At 43.2% G+C, this 25,498-nt stretch overlaps 1 protein-coding gene across 4 annotated transcripts in view; it reads left to right on the top strand.

Moving 5' to 3' along the window:
* The window catches only part of SPAG16 (sperm associated antigen 16), a 677,765-nt gene that overhangs the window by 321,616 nt on the left and 330,651 nt on the right, over nt 1-25,498 (top strand). For all 4 annotated transcript variants that reach the window (XM_014575658.3, XM_025186825.2, XM_075933953.1 and 1 more), the window contains one exon: nt 17,889-18,032. In XM_014575658.3, the coding sequence (XP_014431144.2) occupies nt 17,889-18,032 (144 nt within the window). The remainder of the gene's footprint in view (nt 1-17,888; nt 18,033-25,498) is intronic.

Below are 25,498 nucleotides of genomic sequence, written 5' to 3' on the forward strand. Positions count from 1 at the left end.
TTTCTCTCTTTTACCCATTCCTAATCTTCCAGCAAACTCAGCTGCTTCATTATCTAACTGGATAGAGAAGGTGAATGAGATATCTTCTATTGGACCAGCATCTTTCGGTGAAAGAGCTCTTCTCCAGCTTGAAAGCCCATCTCTTTTGGCCAACAGAAGTTGCCTCCACTTTTCTCTAATATCATGGGAACAACACAGCTACAACACCACTTCAAGCAACCGTTATCCAACTGTAAAGTAGTCACCATTTTCATTAGCAGATTAGCCACTGAGTGAAGGAGGCCTATGGCCAGGGCCCTTGGCAAATGTGGGGTCTCTGGAAAAATGGATAACCTTTCACCCCAACCATATCTGCCTGTTAGGATGTGGGAGTTTCCCTAGCTCTGCCTACCACCTGGTGCTCCTGCTGAAGGGTGGGGGAAAAACCTGTACTAACCTCCATTCTCTGGTGGGACTGCAGGCAGAAGGGTTGGAGAGGGATCACCACTTGCTCAGGCCTACGGCTCCAGAAAAACTTCATCTACCTCATTTTATATGTGCCTCTTACAAAGAATAATTTACTGGAAATGTTCTACGTTTATCTCCTGTAATCTAGGAGCATCTACTCTCACTGAATGAGTAAGAAATATGATTTTTTTTTTAAAAAAAAGGCTAATATATTATTTCTTGGGGTTCTCCTGCAGTCTTTTCCTGAACATCTCTCTTAAACCAGCACATACGTGTAGACACATGCACTGCACACTGCTCTTGATTTGTGGGGTAGTAAACTCTATCTCTGCATTTCTGTTCATCCAGACATTCTTATCTAGTGATTCTCAAACTTCTTTATTAGGGGAATGACATCATAATAGTAAGATTACTTCATAGAACAGCTGTCCTCCGTGGCTTTTTCATCGATTCCAAGGTGACAATGGCCCACTGTGATCATCTAGACTGATCTCCTGCATAACAAAGGCCAGAGAACTTCCCTAAAATTCTAGGAGCAGATCTTTTAGGAAAAAAATCCAATCTTGATGTAAAAATTGTTAGTCTTAGGGTACGTCTAGACTGCATTGCTATTTCGGAATACTGGAAGTATCCCGAAATAGCAATGCTGTGTCCAAGAAACGCGTCCTCTATTTCAAAAAATTTTTCAAGTAACAGACACGCTCTTTCACCATCCCTATAAACCTCATTCTATGAGGAATAAAGGCTGTCTCGAAAGAGCACTTTATTTGGAAATTTGGCACCATGTAAACATGCCAAATTTCGAAATAGACTCTTCTGAAATTTAATCAAAAAAAGATACGCAATTTGCTTAGCGCGAATTGTGTATCTTTTTTTCAATTTTAGAGTGCAGTCTAGAATTAGATTTGGAGAATCCACTAAGACCCTTGGTGAATTGTTCCATTGGTAAATTACTCTCACCCATTAAATTGTAGCCTGACTTTGCCTCATTTCAACTTCTATCCATTGAATCATGTTGCATCTTTCTCTGTTAGATGGAAGAGACCAATATTAGATATTTGTTCCTCATGTAGGTACTTACAGACTATGATGAAGTCATCTCTGAACCTTCTCTGCTTAGCTAGCTAGATTGAGCTCTCTGATATATCACCAGAAGACATGTTTTCTAATGCTTTCGTCATTTGCATGGTCTTCTGGCAACAGAAGTGAACACAATTATTCCAGCAGTCGGAGGTAAAATAGCTTCTTGATTGCTGATTGAGATTTGCATGTTTCTTCATTCCAGGATCCTATTTGCTCTTTTAGCCACAGAGTTGCACTTGGAGCTCATGTTCAGACACCCAAATCTTTTCTAGAGTGACTGTTTCCAATTACAGAGTCCCCCATCTGTAGCATTCTTGGTTCCTTGAGGTATACATCTATCCTTAGCTGTATTAAAACGCATATTGTTTGCTTGTCTCCCACTTACCAAATGATGCAGTTAATCTGCATCAGTAACCACAGCCACTTCCGTATTTACTGCTTCCCCAGTGTTTGTGTCACATGCCAACTTTATCAGTGATAACTTTGTGTTTTCTTTCAGGTAATTAATAAAAACGTTACACAGTATAAGGCCAAGAACTGATCTCTACACGACATCACTAGAAACATACCCATTCAATGATGGTTCCTGTTTTCCAGTTACATATTGAGACCTCTCAGTCAGCCAGTTTTTAATCCATTTAGTGCATGCCAGATTGATTTTGTATTTTTCTTGGTGTTGAATCAAAATGTTGAGTGCCAAGTGAAATGCCTTACAGAAGTGTAAGTGTAATACACTTACATCAACACTGTTACCCTCTCAGTCAAACTTAGATTCTCATCAAAAATACCAACTTGGTGTGACAGGATCATTTCCCCATAACATACACAGTGAAAGCTGTGTTATTCGGCACTAATGGGGAATGGAGGTTGCTGATTAATTGAGCATGCTGGATAACAAAGCTTATTGTTCCATCCCCGCCCAGCAAATCCAGCTCCTGACAGCTCGGGAAAGGCTGAGGGGGAAGTCGGTATCTGCTGATATCAGCCGGCAGTGTCAGCTGTCAGAAGCCCTCCAACAGCCAGCTAGGCAGGTGGGAGTCAGGTGCATGCGCCTGAAGACATGGCGGTATTGTGGTTGGGGGTCCATGCCGGTGAACAAAGTGTTCTGGTTAACACAGTGCCGGTTAAAGCTTTCTCTGTATTAAGTGGCATTCATTATATTATTCTCCTATAATTCTTTATTAAATCAACCCCTATCTCAGCAGCTGAATTGTCTTGTCTACAATCGATATCAGACTGATAGGCCTGTAGTTATCTGGGTCATCCCATTTACCCTTTTCAAATGTTGGCACAACATTAGCTTGCTTCTATCTTTTGGAACTTTCTAGGTATTCTAGGACTTATTGGAAAATCAATATTAATGGTCTAGCCAGCACTGCTACAAGCTTTTTTAATACTCTTAAGATGCGAGTTTATCTGGACCAGCTGATGAACAAAAGTCTAACTTTAGTAGCTGCTGTTTGAGATTCATCATCCTCTTGAGGTAGAAAACAAAGTGTATTATCATATGATACCAAATTCACAGCGGCTACGTCTAGACTGGCATGATTTTCCGCAAATGCTTTTAACAGAAAAGTTTTTCTGTTAAAAGTATTTGCGGAAAAGAGCATCTAGATTGGCACGGACGCTTTTGCGCAAAAGCACTTTTCGCGGAAAAGCGTCCATGCCAATCTAGACGCGGTTTTGCGCAAGAAATCCCCGATAGCCATTTTCGCCATCGGGGCTTTTTTGTGCAAAACAGTCCTGAGCTGTTTATACTGGCCCTCTTGCACAAATACATTTGCGCAAGAGGGCTTTTTCCTGAACGGGAGCATCATAGTATTTGCGGAAGAACACTGACTATCTTACATTAAATCGTCAGTGTTCTTGCGCAAATTCAAGTGGCCAGTGTAGACAGCTGGCACGTTTTTCCGCAAAAACGGCTGCTTTTGCGGAAAAACTTGCCAGTCTAGACGCAGCCAGCCTGTTTTGGTCAACTTCATGGTCATAGGATTTTAACATCATACATGTCACAATTATAGCTATTTAAATCGGAAATTTCACAGTGTTGTAATCAAAGGTAGCTGGTGAGAGAGGCACTGGGGGATGGGTACTGTCCATGTGCCCCTACCTTCCACTTGTGTGTATTTGTCCCTCAAAACTTGAGTAAAACAAGTGACATATTCCTCTCTTTCTAAAAAGAGAATGTGTCTATGTGAGATTTGAACTCAATATGTATACATAATCAAGTGCATTACAATTCTATCAGGTACCACAAACACAGACTGAGCTCAGCTGAAATCCAACTTCCATTCTAATTTCTTTTGCAGTTGCTCAGAACTTACTCAGACAAACCAGGGGTATGGTTTCCATCTTTCGTTATAGCCTGATGGTAAATATTTGAGCGAAAGCAGTTCAGCTGTTTGTAAATTATTGGAGTGTAAAAATAACTCACTACTTTCCCCATATGTTCTGAGTAGAAATTTTGTAACAGCTGAACTGGAAACTTCAGACTCAGTTGGTTAGAATCTATAGATTTTAATGACCCTTAAAAAAAGCATGTATTTAGAAAGTGGTGTCAGTAGTTGCAATGTTAGAGGCTGAAATTCTGACTCCAGAGAAGTCCATAGTAAAATGTCCATGCATTATACAAATTTGTAGACTCCATAGAGAAAAAGAATTTCTCTCAGGATTTCTGAAGTCAGTTAAGGCTGGTACCACTGGGGAGCCCGGATCCAGGAATATGTATAGATATGAGCTCAGCAAGAGATAAAATCATTGATCTAGGAAGCCTTTATTGTAGGTCTAGGATGAAGGAACTAAGAAGCTTTCTTGGCAGTATCAGAAGGGTTGATAGTAAACTTTACAAAAAATGCTGGAGGTTTGGGAATTTTTGAATATAATTTCTCTATAAAAAACACAAAATAAAAAAAAACCACATCCTCAAACCAATCCCCAGTCAAACATGCAAAGAATGAAACACATAAAATTACTTATTGTAATGTTAAGGTTGAAATGTCAAGCACATGAAAGTTAGGAAAGTCAAACATTAATGTTTATCCATACAGTATCCATTTTGCACGTGTGCTATTTTCAGTTCCCGTCAAATGTCAATGTTGAGATATTATTGTTTCTGTTAAAACATCTCCCCAAAAATAGGATATGAAAGTTGAGTGAGTTAAAAGTTGTGAGAGCAGCTTTGACTTTTGGAATTTCCAGACTCTGACTGATACTCGGTCATGACGTTGCATGTATTGCTATTTTAATTTTTTTATATTTATATTCTTCGAGAGGTTGTCCTTTTCGGTTCTCCACTTCAGATGAATCTCTATCCCTGCACATATGATTGGAGAATTTTAGTTGCAGTGCCGGGTTGAGTTGCACATGCACTGTCCCCATTTCATGCTCCCTTTGGTGGTTAAATAGCAAGCGTGCAATCAGCACAGACCTTCAATTTTTTGTCTATCGCCATTGGCTTGAGACAGAGCAATTGGCAGCACCTCTGAGTTTTATCTTTAGAATACCAGATTTAGTGAGTTAATATTCACTTACTCTGTCTCTTCTCCATTTAAAAAAAAATCCTTCCACTTTCTGTTAGGAATGTAAGTATCAGTTCTTAGTATCCCCTGTGGTGTAGTATAGTTGCTATCCCTCATGGGAGAAACCCTATTCTAAGGGGCATGTCTGGCTCCCTGGGTTTAAAATGTTGATTTACTTGCTAGTTGTCAGTCCCGGTTTCCGACAAACATTTATAAGGGCCCTTGCCTCGGCAAGATGCACACCCCATGAGTACGCTTCCACTGCCATACTCAGAAGGCCTGCACCAGGGAAGTGAGGGACCTACACCGAAAACTCCTCTTGATGAACTCTCTGTGTCCAGTATGTGATATGGGACAGACATTTCCTAAGGATTGGTTTCCAAGAGTAGCATCTGACACAGGTTCTCCTCCACCCTCATATGGACATAAAATACATAATTGTGACGACGCAGTCGGGGTTCCCCCGTTCCTGCACCCCCGTAGCAGCAAGAACAGACTCTGCCAGTTGTAGAATAGAGTGGGGTTTATTGTTCCTTCAGGATACAGCACAGCACATATGTGATGTGGCTACAGGGCCCAGGGCCAGGATGTCTCAGACCCTACGGTTAGGGCCCATCGCCCCTAAGCCCCAGCTTAGCCTCTTCTCTCCATGCTTCCTAGTCAGCCACTGCCTCCCTCCCAGGCCCTGCCCCCCAGCCAGGTGCTGGACCCTGCCTTCCTCCCTTTGTCTCTCTCCCGGGGAGGCAACTGGTTGGACAGGTTGGGAGACCCTTGCCTACGTGACTCATCCGCTGTCCTGCTGGGCCGTGCTACAAATAGCCACCAGTGGAGGTCACCCACAGCCCACTGCCCAAGCCTAGCAACCAGCAAGGTGCCACCACCACACCACACCAGGTTACAGAGCAGACAGCTCCCCTCCATCCCCCACTACGCCACAATAATATCGTTCTTAATGTGGCAAAATCCTTCTGTAGGAAAAAACCTAATACCATGGAAGAGGGATATTTGAATTAAAGTGTATTAAATTCTAATAGCTAAAATGTCCTACATCCTTAAAATCATGACTCAACATTTTTTATACAAGCAACGAGAAGTGGAAGGAAGATAAACTGATGTTGAAAGCAAAGGTGCAGTTCTTTGTAAGATATATAGTTGTGAGGTGTGCTCCTTGGATTGTTTCTGAGTTAGAGATACCCTACCCAGCAATTGAGGTCTCAGAACAGAATGGTTCATCTTTTCTTTGTGTTTTTATAGCCTGATATTTCAATTATTCCTGGAGTCCCCCTCAGTCAACTAGAATAAGATGTACTTTACATTTCAAGGCCTTAGAAACAGTGAACGTAGTGACCCTGGTTCTCTGAATGTCCCATAATGCTTTGCCATGCTTGATAAATGGCAGGACTTTTGTGGGTAGATGAGCTTTTGTTTGTTTGGAGGGATTGTCTTTATCGTCAACATTTACAGAATGCATTTCTTATATTTAGGTAAATAATAGTGGTTCAGGTATGATCCCACATACACAAATCTCTTATTATTCAACATTCCTTTGTCCTCTCTTGCTGTGTATGTCAGGGACTAAAAAGAAACCTGAGGGCCATTTCTGATTTCTCTAAACAACTGTGAATCTGATGGGGATGGTGGTTAGTACTTAGAGGGCTTTTTGTTTTTCTTTTTGGGTGTGTCTAAACTACAGGGTTTTGTTGACCATCTTTAAAAGGCACTGGCACCCAGGAGCAGCACTCTGGCAGCAAGCGAGCTCCAGAGCAGACCAGGACTGTGCTACTCAGTTCTGGGTGAGCTATGTCACAGGGATAAGCCCCCCAAAACCCCTCTGGCCCTTCCAGGGAATCATCCCCCCGGGAACCCTGGGGCACCAAGCGCCGGGCACCCTCCTGGTCAAGGCTGGAGATAAAAGCCTCTGGGCTGAGGAGGACTCCCTCCAGGCCATGCACTCCACAAAGAGGCTGATCGCTTTGTCGACAAAGCGATGTAGTCTGGACGCTCTGTGTCAACATAGTTTTGTCGACAGATTCTGTCGACAAAACTTATGTTGACATAAGCCTGTAGTCTAGACAGACCCTTTCTCCATTTGTGATACCTACAAACAGCAAAAATAAGTGTCTCATGTTAAAAACTCACTTTCCAAATACAGTAAAATAAATGCTATTAAACACAAGGCCTGAAGGAATTTCCAAAAATTTTACCACATGAGATAATTCTCTGCCTGACTACCCAGATAAATTCCACTTGCATACACCCCATATGAGAGAGATTGGTTCCCTTTGCTCAGTGGTGTCTCCCGCCCTCTGCCTGAGGGCACAAAAGGATTGGGGAGCCCCATCATCGCTCAGTTCCTTGAGATCGCATGTGGCGGTGACCTGGCACTCCTGCAGTATCTGCCGCCTTCTTGTGACTCTGTTGCTGTAAGTGTGAGCAAGTTAGCATAGGTCTTAGGCAGTTGTTGAACATTCAGTTCTCATGTTGGCCTTAGAAAGAGACAATTCAGTCATCGAAAGTCGGAGGATTTGAGCTAACCGCATGCAAGTTAAATCTCCAGATTTTCAGAGCTACCCCTGCTGTGATGTTTCTATGCCACACATAGCACTTTTCATGTAGGCCAAGTGCCCATTTTATTTAGGTCAAGGATGAGCCCTGATTCTTCCCCATGCTCTGAGGCAGAGATATCCAAGACTCTAATGGTCACATTTGATCCACATATTGACTTCATCAAGAGGGGGTTAGGGAGGAGGACCTCTCCACAGACAACACAAGACCTAGATCTCCCTCACTGAGAACTTCAGAACCAAGACTCGAGTCACTATATGTTAGACTCCTCTCAAGCCCCTCCTCTGAAAAGCAATCAGTGATTGATGATAGAAAGGAAACTGCTGCTATTTCGAACCCAGTCCTGCAGCTTGACTGAAGGCAGATCTGGGGGGAAAAAACCAACAAGTCTGCTGAGCACACTTACTCAGATAACTATCAGTAGAAAAATAGGAAATACATGTGCCAGATGGTAGACCACATTCAGAGCTTATTTACATGGAAAATATAAATTATACATTGGGAAATCCATGGGAGCAGATATTGCTTTCACACAAAGGGCAAAGTGTCTCTGAAAACAGAAGAACAAGAGGATAGATCTTGCTATCTCCCTGCTGTAATTTTTACCTTCCTGTTGATTTCTCCTGCTCTGCTCTCTGTTCCTGCCCTTGGATGTGGAAATCAGCCCCCCTTATCGCACACCAACCTGCTGATTTGTAATTTACATCATCATCACTATCACCTGCGAATTTGGCACGCAGCCTTATGAAGTAGGAGGAACAGTTTTCAGTAGTGGCCCTGTCTAGCAGAAAACAATCAGGAATATGTATATGATCCTTGTGTTGCAATAAAATACTTGCCTGACATCTCACGCAGACTTTTTGTATAATTGCTTAGCCTAAACTTGGATTAAGTTTGGTGTCATTTCAAAATACATATCTATTTAAATCATGGCAGTCTCAGCTTTGTTATACTCTAAATTGTACTCAAATAAAAAAAATTAAGTGTTCACTGGTGCAGTAAGCACAAAAGAAGTATGACCTTTTTCTGTAAAGTGAACTGATTATGTATCAACTTCCTGGCACCTCGGCTGAAGGCAGATTTTAATTAATTAATTAGTAATATTTGATAATGTACCCCAAAATAGAATATTTTGTATATAACCATGTAGTGTTGATACAACTTAATTACAAGGTAGCTCTCTGCTATTACATTTTGTAGAAGGTGGTGCCATCTTTGGGTGAGTTACACAGTAAAGTTCAGTAGATATTCTCAGTGACTTAAACAGGCCTGTCAGTGTCCCTAGTACTTAAGCATATACCGTATTTTCCGGCGTATAGGGCGACTGGGCGTATAAGACGACCCCCTATCTTTTTAATTAAAAGATAGGGTTTCATCTTATACCCCAGCGCCCCTCCGCCTCCTTTGCTCCCGGTGTCCCTGGTCTGCTGGAGATGGTCCCCAGCAGACCAGAGGCACCGGGAGCAAAGCCGCAGCAGCTTTGAAAGCCTCGGGGGAAGCCGGCGGGGGGGCATCCCAGGCGCGCCTGGGCTGCTCCCCCGCCGGAGCCCCTCCGCGGCTTTGAAAGCCTCAGGGGAAGCCGGCGGGGGGCATCCCAGGCGCGCCTGGGCTGCTCCCCCACCGGAGCCCCTCCGCGGCTTTGAAAGCCTCGGGGGAAGCCGGCGGGGGGGCATCCCAGGCGCGCCTGGGCTGCTCCCCCACCGGAGCCCCTCCGCGGCTTTGAAAGCCTCGGGGGAAGCCGGCGGGAGAGCAGCCCAGGCGCGCCTGGGATGTATACCCGGCGTACAAGACGACCCCCGATTTTTGGGGGATGGTTTTTAACATCAGAGGTCGTCTTGTACGCCGGAATATACGGTAGTGTAATTAATCTTTTTGCTGGTTTTTGGCTTTCGTTGCTTTGCTTCCTGCCCATCCTTTAGTAATTCATAGTAAGCATAAGATGTAGGCCTAAAGGATCCCTGCAAATTCACCAGACTTACTTAGACAATTTCAAAGACAGCCTACCTGACCTCTCACAAATAAACAAATAAGCTAGTAGTACTTTAATTCGGCTACCCCTCTGAAACTTTTCTCTCACAAATAAGCAGGGTGATTTGTGTGCTGAGAGAGATGTTTACAGTGGCTTATAATTCAAGGAATTACAGTAGTTTGACCAAGATGTGGCAAGTGTTCAAGTAAAGTGTTTCCTAGAGCTTTACCAGATGGTCACTGTTCAGACTGAAATGACCCATCAGTTGGCTAACCCAGGCTGATTTTGACTTTGTGCATGCTCAATAGAAGTTTATTAAGTTTGGCAGGTAAATTCCATCTGCCTCTATCATGCTCGCTTCTCCTACAGCTCAGCTATGTCTAGACTGGCAAGTTTTTCCACAAAATCATCTGCTTTTGCGGAAAAACTTGCCAGCTGTCTACACTGGCCGCTTGAATTTCCGGAAAAGCACTGACGATCTCATGTAAGATTGTCAGTGCTTTTCCGGAAATACTATGCTGCTCCCGTTCGGGCAAAAGTCTTTTTCCGAAAGACTTTTGTGCAAAAGGGCCAGTGTAGACAGCACAGTACTGTTTTCTGCAAAAAATGGCAAAAATGGCGATCGGGGCTTTTTTGCAGAAAAGCGCGTCTAGATTGGCCACGGACGCTTTTCCGCAAAAAGTGCTTTTGCAGAAAAGCATCCTGCCAATCTAGACGCACTTTTCCAAAAATACTTTTAATGGAAAACTTTTCCGTTAAAAGCATTTTCGGAAAATCATGCCAGTGTAGATGTAGCCCTCCTGTTTATCAACTGCCCATGTGCTATCACCACACATTGAAAGTACGTCTACACTACACAGCTATTTCGAAATAAGCTATTCTGCAATAGAGTATCAGAGAGGTAGCCATGTCAGTCTGAATCTGCAAAAGCGGCGAGGAGTCCTGTGGCACCTTATAGACTAACCAAAGTGTTGGAGCATAAGCTTTCATGGGCAAAGACCCACTTCGTCAGATGCATGTAGTGGAAATTTCCAGAGGCATATTTATACCTGCCTCTGGAAATTTCCACTACATGCATCTGACGAAGTGGGTCTTTGCCCACGAAAGCTTATGCTCCAACACTTCAGTTAGTCTATAATGTGCCACAGGACTCCTCGCCTCTATTCCGGAATAGTTATTCCAAAATAACTTATTTCAAAACACCACCTCTACACTGCAGGGAAGCCTCAAAATGAATCCGAGGCAGGCGCCCCTAATGTAGATGTGATACCTCGATTTAGAGCCCCAAAAGGAATAACTTAGAATGGCCCTGAAGAGGGGCTATTTCGAAATAGCAGCAGTTGAGCATCTACACACGCCTTATTCCAACATAGCTGTTTTGCAATAGGCATTATTCCTCGTAGAATGAGGTTTACAGATTTTTGGAATAAGCCGTCCATTATTTCAAAATTATTTTGAAATAATGGAACGGCTGTGTGGACGCTCGCAATGTTATTTCAAAATAATGTGAATTATCTTGAAATAACGGTGCAGTGTAGATGCGCCCTGACTGAGCATGTACCAGCCTGGAGGCTTCAGAGGCCAAGTAGCGCTTTCCTTGAAATTCCTCCTTTCAGATGGCAGGATCTGATCCTCTGTGATGCAAAGCATCAGGACAGAGACATTTCCTCCCTTCCAGGCACCTTGATGGTGCTAGCACAAAAGCCAGTCTCAAAAGCAGCGGGATTGAGGAGAAGGGGGGCAACAGGAGGGAGAAATGGGGGTGGAGGAAGGTGGTAAAGAAGAGGATAGAAGCTGGGGAGTGATGGAGATAGGGACCGAAGTGTTTATAATGCCTAGAGACGAGTCCCTCCCATAGCCTGAATCTGAACCAGGACTCCTCCATCTCAGTATTCCTTTCTGGTCAGCCAATAGTGGTGAAACCCAGCGGCAAAAGTAACGCCCACAAAGAACATTCCCACTGCTGTCCATGACTCCTTGCTGTGCTCTAAACATCCCTGCCCTACTGATACCCTGTATGGGAACATGTTGTGGCCCCGCCTGAGGGAATTTCTGCCTTCAGTTGATTTGTGAAAACATAGAAATAGCATCCAAGAAGCCTACACTAAAAATGCTGATGTTGCTAATGCCCAAAAGTTAGGAAATGCCTGAGTTAAGGTTGCCAGTGCAGGCTGGACTAGACCTGGGGGGGAATCAGTTTCAAGGCATAAATGAAGCTGTTCTCTGTAGAGATTCCTGCCTCCTTTGTTGCAGACATCGGCAGTGTGTAGTGAGTGAGGTAGAGGGGTTGCAGGACTACAGAGGGTGGTCTCATGGCTAAGGCAATAGAATGTTACCCTGGGGAATTGGCTTGTATCCCAGTCTTTGCCAAACTATGGCCACACTGTAGCCTTCTTGCAGAACAGCTTATGCAAATGAAACGCGGCGTGGAATATCACTGTACTTCATTTGCATAATTAATTAGCAGCCACTTTTGCACAAGAGGCTTTTCTGTAAAAAGGAGTGGTGTAGACGGCTCCTTTTTGCACAAAACCCCCTCTTGTGCAAGTGCTGTTCTTCCTGAAAAAATGCAGAAGGGCTCTTGCACAAGAGGGTTTTTTGCACAAAAATGGAGCCTCGTTAATTAATTATGCAAATGAGGCACAACCATAGTCCACACTTGGCCTCATTTGCATATTTTTGCACAAGGGGGGCAGTGTAGACATAGCCCTTGTGTCTTTAAGTCTTTTGTGCCTCAGTTTCCTCTCTGTACAATGGGGACAAATTATACTTCAGAATGGTGGTATGAAGATGTATTTATTAATATTTTAACAACATTAATGATCTGTTCACTGAGCTCTGTTCATCCCATATACAAAATGACACCAGCATTCTGTGACTATAATAGTTTGTGACCAGAATATGTACAAGGGGGGCCGAATTAAGGTTACCTGGGAAATCTTAACTCTGGCATTTCCTAACTTGTAAGAGCTTGACTTTGCAACCTTAGTAATATGATCAGGTAGCTCCTTATGTAGCTTGTCTTTTACTTTGTAATTACCTTTTGCCTGCACCTTGAAATTCTGTGTGTGTTTACTGTTCAGGCAAGGTAGATTAATATAACACATGAATGTTTTTAAAGCAAATTACTGCAAGCAATATAGATCTACCACTGCAAGTGATGAAGAAATGTGAATGATTTTTGCTGCTGAAATGGTATCTAAATACATCTGCTTCTGAACTTGACAGGAGCAAATGTCTGAGAGTTCTCCTATTGCTGTGTTTGTCCGTTCTCCCTCCCCACATGCTCCACATACGCGTGCGTACACACACACACACACTCACACAGAGGAGAAGGAAGCTAATGTTATATAACACATGTCCTGTTATTGATTTCTTTTCACCCCAATCCACCCTGAGTCCTCTGTGCTGGAAATAATTAGACCCTGTGAACAAAGATGAAGCAAGAATGAATTCAGTGCCAGGTTGCCAAAAATGAAGACAAGGGCACCTAATTAGTGTGGTGTACAGCATTCTTTCTTTATTTTTTATGTTTTGGATGAATATGCTTCCCACTTTGAGAAGCAACTCAGTGGTGGTTATGTCACCCAGCCTGCTGTTAATTAAATGGTGTTAGTTTTATGCCTATACAATTCCTTTGGGAGGAGGGGAAAATACACATTTGGATATCAGCATCATTTTGCAGGAGCTTGCAATTAAAAAGAAAAGTCCATAAAATTTATGGTGAGTTCCTATCCAATTGCAAGGGCTTATTTCCTCTGATCTATAATATACACTTTTACTTTTATAATGCAGTCTTCACAAAGAGCATCGCAAAATGCTTTAGAAATGCTAAGAGGAAAAGAAGGTTCAAAGGATGGATTTGAAGAGAGAGACATGCCGAGGTACCTTGGCAGGGAGGGGAGAAAATATTCCAAACCGATGTGGCAGAATGAGCAAATGAGCACCTTGGATTTAAATCGAGAGTCAACCACCAGAGCAATCTTGAATTTGATGTGGGAAGTGAAGCTGTGCATGAGATGGTTTAGCAGGTCTTGGGATTTAGGAGGACTTTTAAAAGGGATGGTTGAGGGTTGCGGCCATAATCTGTTGATCACTGTAGTCACCCTGTCAACTAATTATGGAAGTATTGTGAAAGGCAGAATAGACCAACGTCGTGATGAGAGAGGCAGTTAGAAGATGTTTTGGGGTTAGGTTGACATGGAGATTTCAAGAGGTATCCAATGATACTTCTGCAATGTTTAAACAGTGGAGAAATCCAGCTGTTCGCAACAGTGAGATTTACCAACCAGCAAACCTCAGGCTTTCAGTTTTCACACTGTAGGCAGGCACTAATGGTGCCTAAAAAAATGCTTTGTGGACTATAACTGTACAGCAGCTTCATTGCAGGAACTCCCTGCCTTTGAGCAGACCTCAGTTCCACAGGCTTTACTGGGAATCTACTTGTGTGTCTTCCTCTCAGCAGCCTTTCTCCTACCTCTGCTACATCAGAGGCAGTGCCTGGTGAAAACTATTTCTAGGTCTGCTCCATTATCGGATATGCACTGGCTCGGCTTCTGTCTACTATGCTGCCCATAGCTTTGTACATATTTGCTTGTCAGCTGGGATACTCCGATTTAACCTAGGTTGCCTGCCATGATGTCTTAGAATCATAGGAAACTGGAAGGGACCATGAGAGGTCATTGAGTCCAGTTCCCTGCCCTCATGGTTGGACCAAGCACTGCCTAGACTAGGGGGATGCTTCTGGGCTTTCCCACCCACAGATCATGATTGGTCTGGGGGTAGGGAAGCCCTTTTCTCCTCCCCCCTGCTTCCCACTAAGCACCCATGCAAGGGCGGGAAGAGGCTTTGCACCCTCCCCCACCCCCAGGCCATTTAGGGCCTGAGGATGGGGGAAGTGCATGAAGTTTCCTCCATCCTGCCCTGTGAGGAGCACAGGGTACTTAGAAAACTACACTTCCCCTAATTGGCCTGGGGGCAGAGGAGCAGCAGGGCCTCCACCCGCCAGATCAACCCACTTGGTGGGCCAGATCCGGCCCACAGAGGCCCTTTTGCCCACCCTGGCCTAGACCACAAGCCTTCCTGAGGACATCAGGTCCTTGCTTCCCACTTCGCGTTGGCTGGGAATTAAACCCAGGTCAGTTGCTTGGAAGACAGCTATGCTCACCATTATACCACCATCCAGAAATATAATTTATGCTATCATGTGCCGGAAGTGTCCGTCTGCTTTGTACATTGGACAAACGTCTCAGACACTTCGCCAAAGGATCAATGCCCACAAAACAGATATCAGACAGGATCACAAAGAAAAAACAGTTTCTTGCCATTTCAACCAGAAAGGACATTGTCTCAAGGACTTAATTACCTGCATCCTGCTTCAGAAGCCTTTTAAATCTGCACTTGAAAGGGAATCCTCTGAACTGTCATTCATGCTAAAATTCGACACTCTACGTGGGGGGCTCAACAAAGACTCTAGCTATCTTACCCATCACAAAGATAGCTTCCCCAATTATCACCTCTAATACCATTAGCTCACAGACATCTACCTTCCCCCCTCCCCTGCACCCACCTTCTGTTTTGAAATTTGATTTGTCCTTTTCATGTGTGTTCATTTTTTTAAATTGTATCCTTTGGTATATATGTTTATGACTATTTTCTTCCACTATTTGATCTGAGGAAGTGGGTGGCCCACGAAAGCTCATCATATAATAAACCATCTTGTTAGTCTTTAAAGTGCTACATAGTCCTGTATTTTGTTTCATTATACCACCAATGTGGCTTCTGAGGGTAAGGCGAAGACTGTCCGTAGGCCTGCTGGGCCCTTCTTCCTTTGACCTCCTTGGACTCCTGTTGTGTGTGATGAAACCACCTTTGAAGCCCGGAATCTTCTACCTGCTTTTCTCACCTCTGCCTTGGCAATACTACTGCTTTCCTAGCAAGGCCTCAGACAGAGTCACATTATCTCAGATGTCCCTGTGTTTCAGAGTCGTCCTATGTTAGTGAGAATTCTGGGTCAAGTCAGTTTGACCCGTGACCATTAGGCCTCTCCTTTGCCTTGTAATAGGCTGGGAATCTTTCTTTTCCTGTGATGTTTCTTTCTATTCCGTCCTCAGCTATGGACCAAATTGTGACCAGTTTAACTTGTGTAATTATTCTGTATTCATCATTGTAGTTTCTGAATAAAAGTATTTCCTTCATCTCCTCCCCCAGTAAATCCTCCTCTTTGTCCAAGAGTGACAAGATCTCCTCCTTTTGAGGTAGTGGAGAATGAGAAGTGCCTCCCTTGTCCAAAAGCGTGTCTAATTATTAAATGCCTGGAAACTGAAAATGCTGTTCTGGGAGGTGTTGCTTTCAGATAGGAGATCATCTGTGAGTATTTCTTGATGGGAAGAAAGAACTGAGGTTTTAGGATAGATTTGAAGAAGGCTTAAATCCTTGTCCTATCAGTGGTGGGAATGTTGATCTGTGGAGCTCTGGAATAATTATGGATACATTATTTATGTCTAGAAGAAAGATGCTATTGCAGCAAGAATTTTTTCTGGTGTGACATTCATGTGCTACTTATGGGTATGTCTAGACTGCATCCCTCTGTCGGCAGAGGGATGCAGATTAGACAGGTCGACATTGCAAATGAGACAGGGATTTAAATATCCCGTGCCTAATTTGCATAAAAATGGCCATCACGTTTTGCCAACTCAGCACTTTGTCTGCAAAAAGCGGCAGTCTGAGGTGGATCTGTCAAGAAAGAAAGCCTTTTTCGACAGATCCCTTATGCCTCTTGCAGGAGGTTTACAGGATCTGTCGAAAAAGGCTTTCTTTCTCGACAGATCCCGCTCTAGACTGCTGTTTTTTGCCGACAGTGCTGAGTCAGCAAACCACGGTGGCCATTTTTATGCAAATTAAGCACAGGATATTTCAATCCCTGCCTCATTTGCAATGTCTACCTGCCTAATCTGCATCCTTCTGCTGACAGATGAATGCAGTCTAGACATACCCTGTTAGTAGAACTCTCTTTGTTGGGGTATCATCTTATCTGTCTAAAAAATAGTTTCTCATTCTTCCTTGCATTTTAATTCTGAACTGTATCGTTGGCCTGTTTAGGCCTTTTGCTGCACACGGCTTAGTCCTTGGACATAAGAGCATGTACAGTGTTGATCCACAATAAATAATACATCACTGTGTTGATTTGGTTACTAATTAAGCCCATCTAAAAAAAGTTTGGTAATGTTCATTGTGACAGGTTCACCTTTTCTTTCGTAGACACACAATGGCCAAACCAAGAACAGACTGTGTTAGTATGAATTTTCAGTTAAGAGTTATAATAGATGCATCCCAGTATGTTCCCATGACTTCACTACCCAAAAGGAAAACCTGTCGCGCAGCCAGAGAGTAGAACTGAAATGGATTCACTGAACTTAGCCTAGTAGCGGCTAAAGTATTAACAATAAACCATAGCTACTATAGTGTGAATCAGGTATACTCAACTTTGGAAGCCCTGGGGGCCACAATGATATTCACAGTATATACCAAGGGCCGCAACTTAAGTGTGTTTGCATATACATGCAAATATATGCAAATAGCTTCTTCCTCCCTGGGTGCTAGAAACACTGACACCCTTTCCCCGTCTGTTCCAGCCAGCCCATCTGCTTACGTCTTTCAATGCTCACCCTGCCTGGGAGACTCTTTGCCCTTGTGGAGCGTGTTCCCAGTGGAGGCCATGTTCAAAGGATCCCACCTGCGGGCCGCATGTTGAGCCCCGTGTAAACCCAAATCGCACCACGGGCTGCAAACAAATGGGCCGTAGGCCACATGTTGAGAAGCCCTGGTATATATCATAGTTCAGTAATGTCCTTGAGCTTAGGAGATTTTCAGCTCATGGGCAGAATAGACTGGTACTGAGGTCTGATTTCCTATTCCCCATCTCTCTTGAGAAGGCCCGACAGGCTAACATTTCATGAGGCTCTTATTTCTGGAGCACTGTGAGTGAATCACATGGTTTTTCGTTGGTTCATGATTTATATTTTTAAATTATTAATTACACTCGTTTAGGAGATCAGTCCAGGAAAGCGGCTTAAGCATCTGCTTTAGGTGCCTTGCTGCCGGTTCCACCGAAATAAATGGGAGTTTTCCATTACTTCAATAGAAGCAGGGTCAGACCTGTAACATGTAAAGGATTTGTACCTCAGGAGCATAAATATTACCACACCATAGTAACGTAGACCTTGCTATTGCTAAAAAAAAAAAATTGCTTTTGTTTCATGTAAGATGGAATGGAGTCAAATTCTTGTCTGTCTTTTTTGCCCTAGTTTGGCTTTGCATCCTCGGAAAGATATTGTGGTGACTGCCAGTGATGACCACCTCTGGAAGATGTGGGCCTTCCCAAATGGGAACATCATTATGACAGGTGAAGGCCACACCGATTGGCTTTCTGGCTGCTGCTTCCATCCAAGGTTAGTGCAAATTGTGCCCTCGAGCAGCACTAATCCCTTCTGGGGAAATATTTGTTTGCTCTTCGGTCCCTAGGTGGGCTGCGTTGATGACTTTCTGTTCTCAGTGTAACCCTGTGCTCTCTGCTAAATTCCTAAACATGCAGATAAATGTTCTTTTGGCTTTCACTCTATTGACGTAAGATTGATTGCTTCGGATATTTTGTGCGTCTTGAATTTTGTTTACATGCTCTGCGCATTGAGCAAATAGTACTGTGGTTCTAGATCTAGTTGTGTCATTTTCTGTGTGTCCTTGCACCATGACAAACATTTCCTGTTTTTGCATCATTTGGATTAATCATTTTCCTGGATTGTATTTAAAACATACAAATTTCCCTAAGGAATAAGTGTGTTGGCTTACTGCTGCCACCACCTTAATAGAAAGTCAAATGATTTCTCAAAAATAAAATAATAGTCTGAACAGGAAACTGTCATAAGCTATTGAAATATACCAAAAAGAATGAACTATTAAAGGTTATTATGTAAGAAAAAAAATTAATTGTAATCTGGAAAAGTTAGCTGTTCATCTCTTGAGATTGTATATGTATGTAGTAAAACAGTTTTGCATCAGATTTCTGGTGTAAACCACGACCTGCAGTTGTTAAAAGAAGTCTACTACAGAGTGAAAATCTGTTTGACTCTGCAGTACAACTGAAAGCCTTATTAAATTTGTATATTTTTCACTGAGGCATTAATCTATGTTCTTCAGAAATGTTAAAAAAAACCTCTAATCACAGCTTCTGTTGGCTTTTCATATGTTTACTTTTTTTTTTAAGTACTATTTTAAGCCTCCATGTGGGAATATATCCCTATTTGGGAGGGAACTTTAAGCACATGATTATTTTTTAGCTTGTACTATTTTCTTCACTAAGGGTACGTCTAGACTACAAGCCTCTTTCGAAAGAGAGCATCTAGACTACAGCCAGTACTTTCAAAAAAGCAAGCCGCATTTTCGAAAGAGAGCACCCAGGCAGTCTGGATGCTCTCTTTTCCAAAAAGCACAGTTTGCATTATATAGCACCTTTTTTCGAAAGAGCACTTCCGAAAAAGGCGTTATTCCTCGTAAAATGAGGTTTTCTGTGGTCAAAATAACTGCTGCGTTCTTTCAATTTATTTTCGAAAGAAAGCGGCAGCAGTCTAGACACAGGGGAAGTTTTTTCGAAAAAAGGCCAATTTTTTCGAAAAAACCCTGTAGTCTAGAGACATTCTTAGACTTACACAAATGAATATGTGCTTTCCTGAAATGGGATACTGAGTAAGATGGAAAGTTTCATACTACAGTAAAACCTGTGTTATCCAGCACGCTTGGGGATTAGGGCGTTCTGGTTATCTAAAAATTCTGGTTATCTGAGGGTCCTTTTTTGGAGCTGCCACCCCTGCACTGCAGGGCCCTCCAGGTGCCTGGCCCAGCTCCCGGCCAGCTGCGCCAAGCCCCTAGGAAATTTGCCAGTTTCTAAAGTTTTCCAGATAGGTAAGTGCCAGATAGCTCAAGTTTTACTGTAGATCCTGCATTTCCTTATGTACCCCTTGCACTAGAACCTAGACTCAGGTGCACAAGTTATGTAGGTTTGGACCTTAAATAGGGTGCTTTTGCTTCAGAATACTCTCCTGATACACAGAGTTCTGTGTATCAAAGGGTCATCACTCTATTTGAATGAATTAAAAAATATGAGGGAGAGGTAATAAAATGTGGAGTGATAGAGGAAGAGGGGGAAATTGGGTTTTTCATTTCCCTTAATACCATAGAAGACTTTTTTTCTTCAATGAATGGCAGCTGAGGTTATATTGAAAATGTGAGCATACAGTAAATTCCATATCAAACATATACATAAACAGAATCCTGCCATCCTCTCACCTCCTATGAGCATAAAACTTCTCTCTGAGAACAGAAAACACAATTAGAGGAGTGTGCTATCGTTTATAAGGCTGCTGGGCATACTAATCAGATTTCAATAATGCATTGTTACTGTGATACCAATGACTCAGATTTTTTTAAAAAAAATTCTCATTAGTCTTTGACCAGCAGACAGTCCTTTCAATAGGCTTCCTTGTTTCTAATTCAATTATTGAAATTTAAAATGAATAAGGGACATCATTATTCACTTGCAGTATGAATTTACTCAGGCTAAATGCTATATAAAGAGTAAAAGAAATGCTGTTACAAAATGCACCTGCTGTTAGTGGATGAAATAAATATAATGAAACAGAATACATTTACTCATGGTCTTTTTTTTTTTCCAGTGTTGGGTTTCTACACATTAGATGTGAATTTATCAAGAAGAAAATAGAAAGTTCTTGTACAGGGTGTCACAATTAAAATGGAGACATTCATTAGTTTTGTTTTTTATTTGCATGAACCCTTATGGATTTATTCCTCTACAAGGTTGAAAGCAAAGACATTCCAGTAGCAGGGTTACACAGTGGGGAATTAAAAGATATTGGTTCAATTCCCTGATTGTCCAGAAACTTCCTGTTGAACCATGAGCTAGTCTTTGGGCCTTGGTCTACACTAGGACTTTATTTCAAAATACCCCCGTTAGGTTGAATTTATAAGTGGCATGTCCACACTGCCAAGCCCATTATTGCAAAATAATAGGTTGTGTAATTCAAAATCTGTACTCCTGCTTTTCATTGGGAGTATCGCTAATTCCGAAATAGCTATTTTGACATAGCAGTAGTGTGGACATGCAAGTGCTGCTATTTCAAAATAATTACTCCCCAGAGTAATTCAATGTAATTACTTCCCAGTGTTTCCTGGGGCTCCAAGTTGGAGGTAGCATGTCTACATTAATGGAACCTGTCTTGGGCTAATTTTGAGACTTCCCCGTAGAGTGCATGTGCTAGTTCGATTTTGTTAAATCAGGAGTTAAGTCAAATTTACTAATTTATTAAATAGTTTCCTGGTCTAGACAGGGCCTTAAATGCTTTGTGCTTTGGTTCCACATCTGTAATATGGGTATAATACATCTTTTCTCCCACCTCTGTCTGTCTCGTCTGTTTAGATTCTACGGTCTTCAGTAAAGTCACTGTCTCTTACAGTTATACAGTGCATAGCCCAATGGGGCCCTACTTCAGCAGGTTCCATATGAATAATAATCTATCTGTGTACACGACAATGTAAAAGAGCTTTGCTTATAATAGAAGACTCAATTCTCTTAGAACTTGGGTTTCTTTACAAAAGACGAGTTGTACTAATAGACGCAATAATCATTCTCTTTGAGTGGTGTTTCCGTGGGCAGTCCACCTCAAGTGTGTCTGACCCTCTTGAGCCTTTGATACAAGATTTTCCTTTACCAGTGCATTGTCAGCCACACGTGCTCCCTATACCTCCTCACAGTGAACGATAATAGACATTCTGAACTGCCTAAGTTTGAGGTGGAGTATTACAGGCAGTCCCCGAGTTACGCGGATCCGACTTATGTCGGATCCGCAGTTACGAACGGGGCCCTCCCTCTCCCTGGTCTCCAGCAGACCAGGGAGAGGAAGCAAAGCGGCGGAACACGTGGGCAGCGGACAGCCCAGACGCATCTGCAGACCAGCGGAACGGGGAGCAGAGCAGAGCAAAGCGGCTGCTCTGCAGACCAGGGGGACGGGGAGCAGAGCAGAGCAGAGCAAAGCCGCGGAGCACACGGCCAGCTGATAGCCCAGATGCGTCTGGGCTGTCCGCTGCCCGCGTGTTCCGCCGCTTTGCTCCCCGTCCCCCTGGTCTACAGACCAGGGGGACGGGGAGCAAAGCAGAGCAAAGCCATGGAGCCCGAGGGCAGCAGAATAGCCAAGGCGCGTCTGGGCTGTCCCGCTGCCCCCGTGCTCCGCGGCTTTGCTCCGGACGCCTGTGGTACAGCAGCTGGGGCGCTGCCGGTTGGTCCTGTAGCCCCGCTCTGGGCGCCACTGGACCAACCCAGCAGCACCCCAGCTGCTCTGCCCCAGGCATCCCCAAGTCAGCCACTGCTGAAACTGACCCGTGGCTGACTACAGGAAGCCCCTGCCCCGGGCTTCCTGGAATCAGCTGCTGATCAGTTTCAGCAGCAGCTGACTTGGGGATGCCTGGGGTTCTTAAGTTGAATCTGTATGTAAGTCAGAACTGGCCTCCAGATTCAGCCGCTGTTGAAACTGATCAGTTTCAGCAGCGGCTGAATCTGGACGCCAGTTCTGACTTACATACAGATTCAACTTAAGAACAAACCTACAGTCCCTATCTTGTACGTAACCCGGGGACTGCCTGTAGTGTATCTGCTTTGAGAGTGCCTGGACTATCTTGTATTCTGTTTGTCCTGTGGTAGTAGTTTTAGTTTTAGTTACTATGGGTAATTATTAGTGTAAGCCAGGGGTCTGAAGGACTGCATGCAATGCAGCCAGCTGAAGTTGTTTAGCTCTGCAAGATAATTAACTGTTGATATGTAAATACAGCTCATGCTGATTTGGGGAAGGAATCCAGGGTGTGGTTATGTAAAACCAGTTCAGCCAAGGCTGATGGAGGATCTGTTGTTAGAATGGAATGTGATATATTGTAACTAATTTGGGCTGTTGTGGGGGTCACAAATCATGCTACCCTTAAATGTAGGAACTTGTAAAATATGACAGAAGTGTTTCCAGGAGAGACACCATCATTGTAAGAGGTCTCAGATGAACAAGCCTTTTTCGACAGATCCTGTAAACTTCCTTGTAGGAGGCATAAGGGATCTGTCGAAAAAGGCTTTCTTTCTTGACAGATCCCCCTCTAGACTGCCACTTTTTGCTGTCAAAGTGCTGAGTTGGCAATTTTATGCAAATTAGGCACGGGATATTTAAATCCCTGTCTCATTTGCAATGCCGACTTGACTAATCTGATCCCTCTGCCGACAGAGGGATGCAGTCTAGACATACCCTTGTTGAGGGACTACGCCAGCTAAGAGGGTCTACTTCTGCGTGGCCCTTAAATCCAGGAAAAGGAAGAATAGGGAGATTAAACTCAGAATCTTGAGCCCTTCAGAGTTATGGCCCTACCTCAGCAATGGCGGTCGTCGGTTCAGAGTTGAGGCCCTGCCTCAGGAATGGTGGTCACCGGTTCAGAGTTGCGTCCCTGCCTCAGGAATGGCGGTCACCGGTTCAGAGTTGTGGCCCTACCTCAGCAATGGTGGTCGTCGGTTCAGAGTTGCAGCCCTACCTCAGCAATGGCGGTCATCGGTTCAGAATTGCGGCCCTACCTCAGCAATGGCGGTCGTCGGTTCAGAGTTGCGGCCCTACCTCAGCAATGGCGGTCATCGGTTCAGAGTTGCAAACATTTCAGAGTTACAAAGAGCAATTGGGGTCCAAGCCAGTTGCCAGCTGCAGCTAAGCTTCCTCCTCAGTGCCAGCAGCTTCTTTGCTGGCAGTTTCTTTCCCTGGGTTGGACTGCAACTCTGTTACTCTTCTAGTCAGAGGGAGTGGGAATGAAATTAGCTTGTTCCCTCTCCCAGCTGGAAAACAGCACCACTCCCTTTTGGCCAGGGAAGGGGTGAAAGCGGAAGAGATGCCAGAGCTGCTTCTGCTCTTCCAGTTGTCTTGTGCTGGCAACACCAGCATTTTCACTCCTACATGTAAATGGCTGCCACTCATATTAGAGGGAGGTGGGGACAGGTAGCCCAGATGTGCCTACTAAGATGCAATGCACATCTGAAGGGGAACGCTCAAAAGACTACGCATCTTAAAGAACCTCAGTCACTGTAACCTTTCCCTTGAGATCCTTCAGTAGCTGTACCAGTACAAACATTTTAGAAATGCCATTGGCCTGCTGCTGTTGTATTATTTCTGTGTGTCAATCTATGTCATTGGCTTGTTTAATTCTGGTCCAAAGTTTGTATTTTTTCTACAAAATGTCATTTTAGGACTGAGTATAAGACTTTTTCTACTAACCACAATTCATTGTTGGTCATTAGTTGCCTGGTACAATACAGTAGAGTGATTGCCTTTCAAAAAAGCCCTTCAGGAAGTCTAAAAAGTCCATGTGAAATTTAGGAGTTGTAGAGAAATTGCCACAGGGACCAGATTCATCTAGTCTCTCAGCAAGGCCATGCAAGCTCTGAACTATAATGGAAATTAATAGAATGCTTTCCTTTGTATTCACCTAAAATCCCATTTAGCACCAGAATACTTAAAAAAAATTGCAGGGCTTAAAATATTTAATAACCATATTGCTGACTTCCTGTGGCAATTTTATGTTTTATGGCAGACACAGAGAATGTTCTTGTAATATTCCCTACAGAAATCTTGGAAATTGCTGCCTTTAAACTTAAAGTTAACGTAACCTAGCACAGAATCTGTTCCGACCTTTAAATTGTCTTTCACAAATTGCATTTGCACAGCCCTCTGGTACTGCTTTTCACCATGGGAAAGGGAAATAAGTGGAAAGGGAAAGAAATAGAACAATCTCTGCACAAGTAAAAGAACAAAACATCTCGCATTTGGAAGAGTCATTCAGAATTGACCAGAAACAAAAAGTCTTTTTTTTTTTAATTGACCCGACAAAAAACTAATAAAACATGAAGAAAACTCATTTTGGATTAAATGAAATGTTTAAATTTTTTCCTATTTTTTTCAACTGGCAAAATTTAGTGAATTTGCATAATGATTTCGTTGTAAAAAATATTTTGACCAAAAATGTATACGAATTGACCAAAATATGGATGCAAGATTGAATTCGGTTTTCCTTACAGTACTAATCTAAATCAAATCTACCATATGACTTTGAAGTTAGATTGATTGAAGCTACATTCTTATTAACTGGGTAGAAATTTCACTGATTAAATCTCATGTTGAAGATAATGAGAGGTCAGATGACCAATCTATTTTGATCACCACGTTATTTCATGTACCCCCTAGCTATCCATATATAACAGCTGTACTGACAAACCAGTGATTGATTCAGGGGCTCCCAGAAGTAAAACCAGTCACTAAAGCTTGATCTAAATAGCCAGACTTCCCGGGTAAGAGCCATAGCAGAGTCAGATCATCTGTGGATCAGTACAAGGCTGATGTGAGCATTGTCAAGATAAACTTTTGTATCTGTTCCCTCTGGGAAGTGCTTTTGAATACGCTGTCTGAAGGCAGAGGTCTCTGAGGATGGGCAGGAGGGGAATTGCACCCTTTCTCTGTCTGTGAGATCAGAGGGAGTCAGCATCACTTCTGTAGGGCACAATCAGGGGGATTAGGGAATGTGCTTGTGACATTGCACCTCCATATTTTATGGAAATACGTTTTTGAATATGAATATGCATAACTCCAAAATACTTTAGGCAAAGTGGGGGATGTAACCTATCCTTGGCGATCTTGTAATCTACTGCATGTGTCTGTTTTGTTCTCTTTGTGTGCATGTATCATTTTTGTATATAAAGTTCAGAATTATGGTGCATGAGCCCATTTCTATATCTACGTGCCCTAATGAAGGCCATCAGCAGTAGTCAAGGAATTTAATG

Source organism: Pelodiscus sinensis, chromosome 7 (assembly GCF_049634645.1).
Source record: "Pelodiscus sinensis isolate JC-2024 chromosome 7, ASM4963464v1, whole genome shotgun sequence".
NCBI classification, from domain to species: Eukaryota; Metazoa; Chordata; order Testudines; family Trionychidae; genus Pelodiscus; species Pelodiscus sinensis.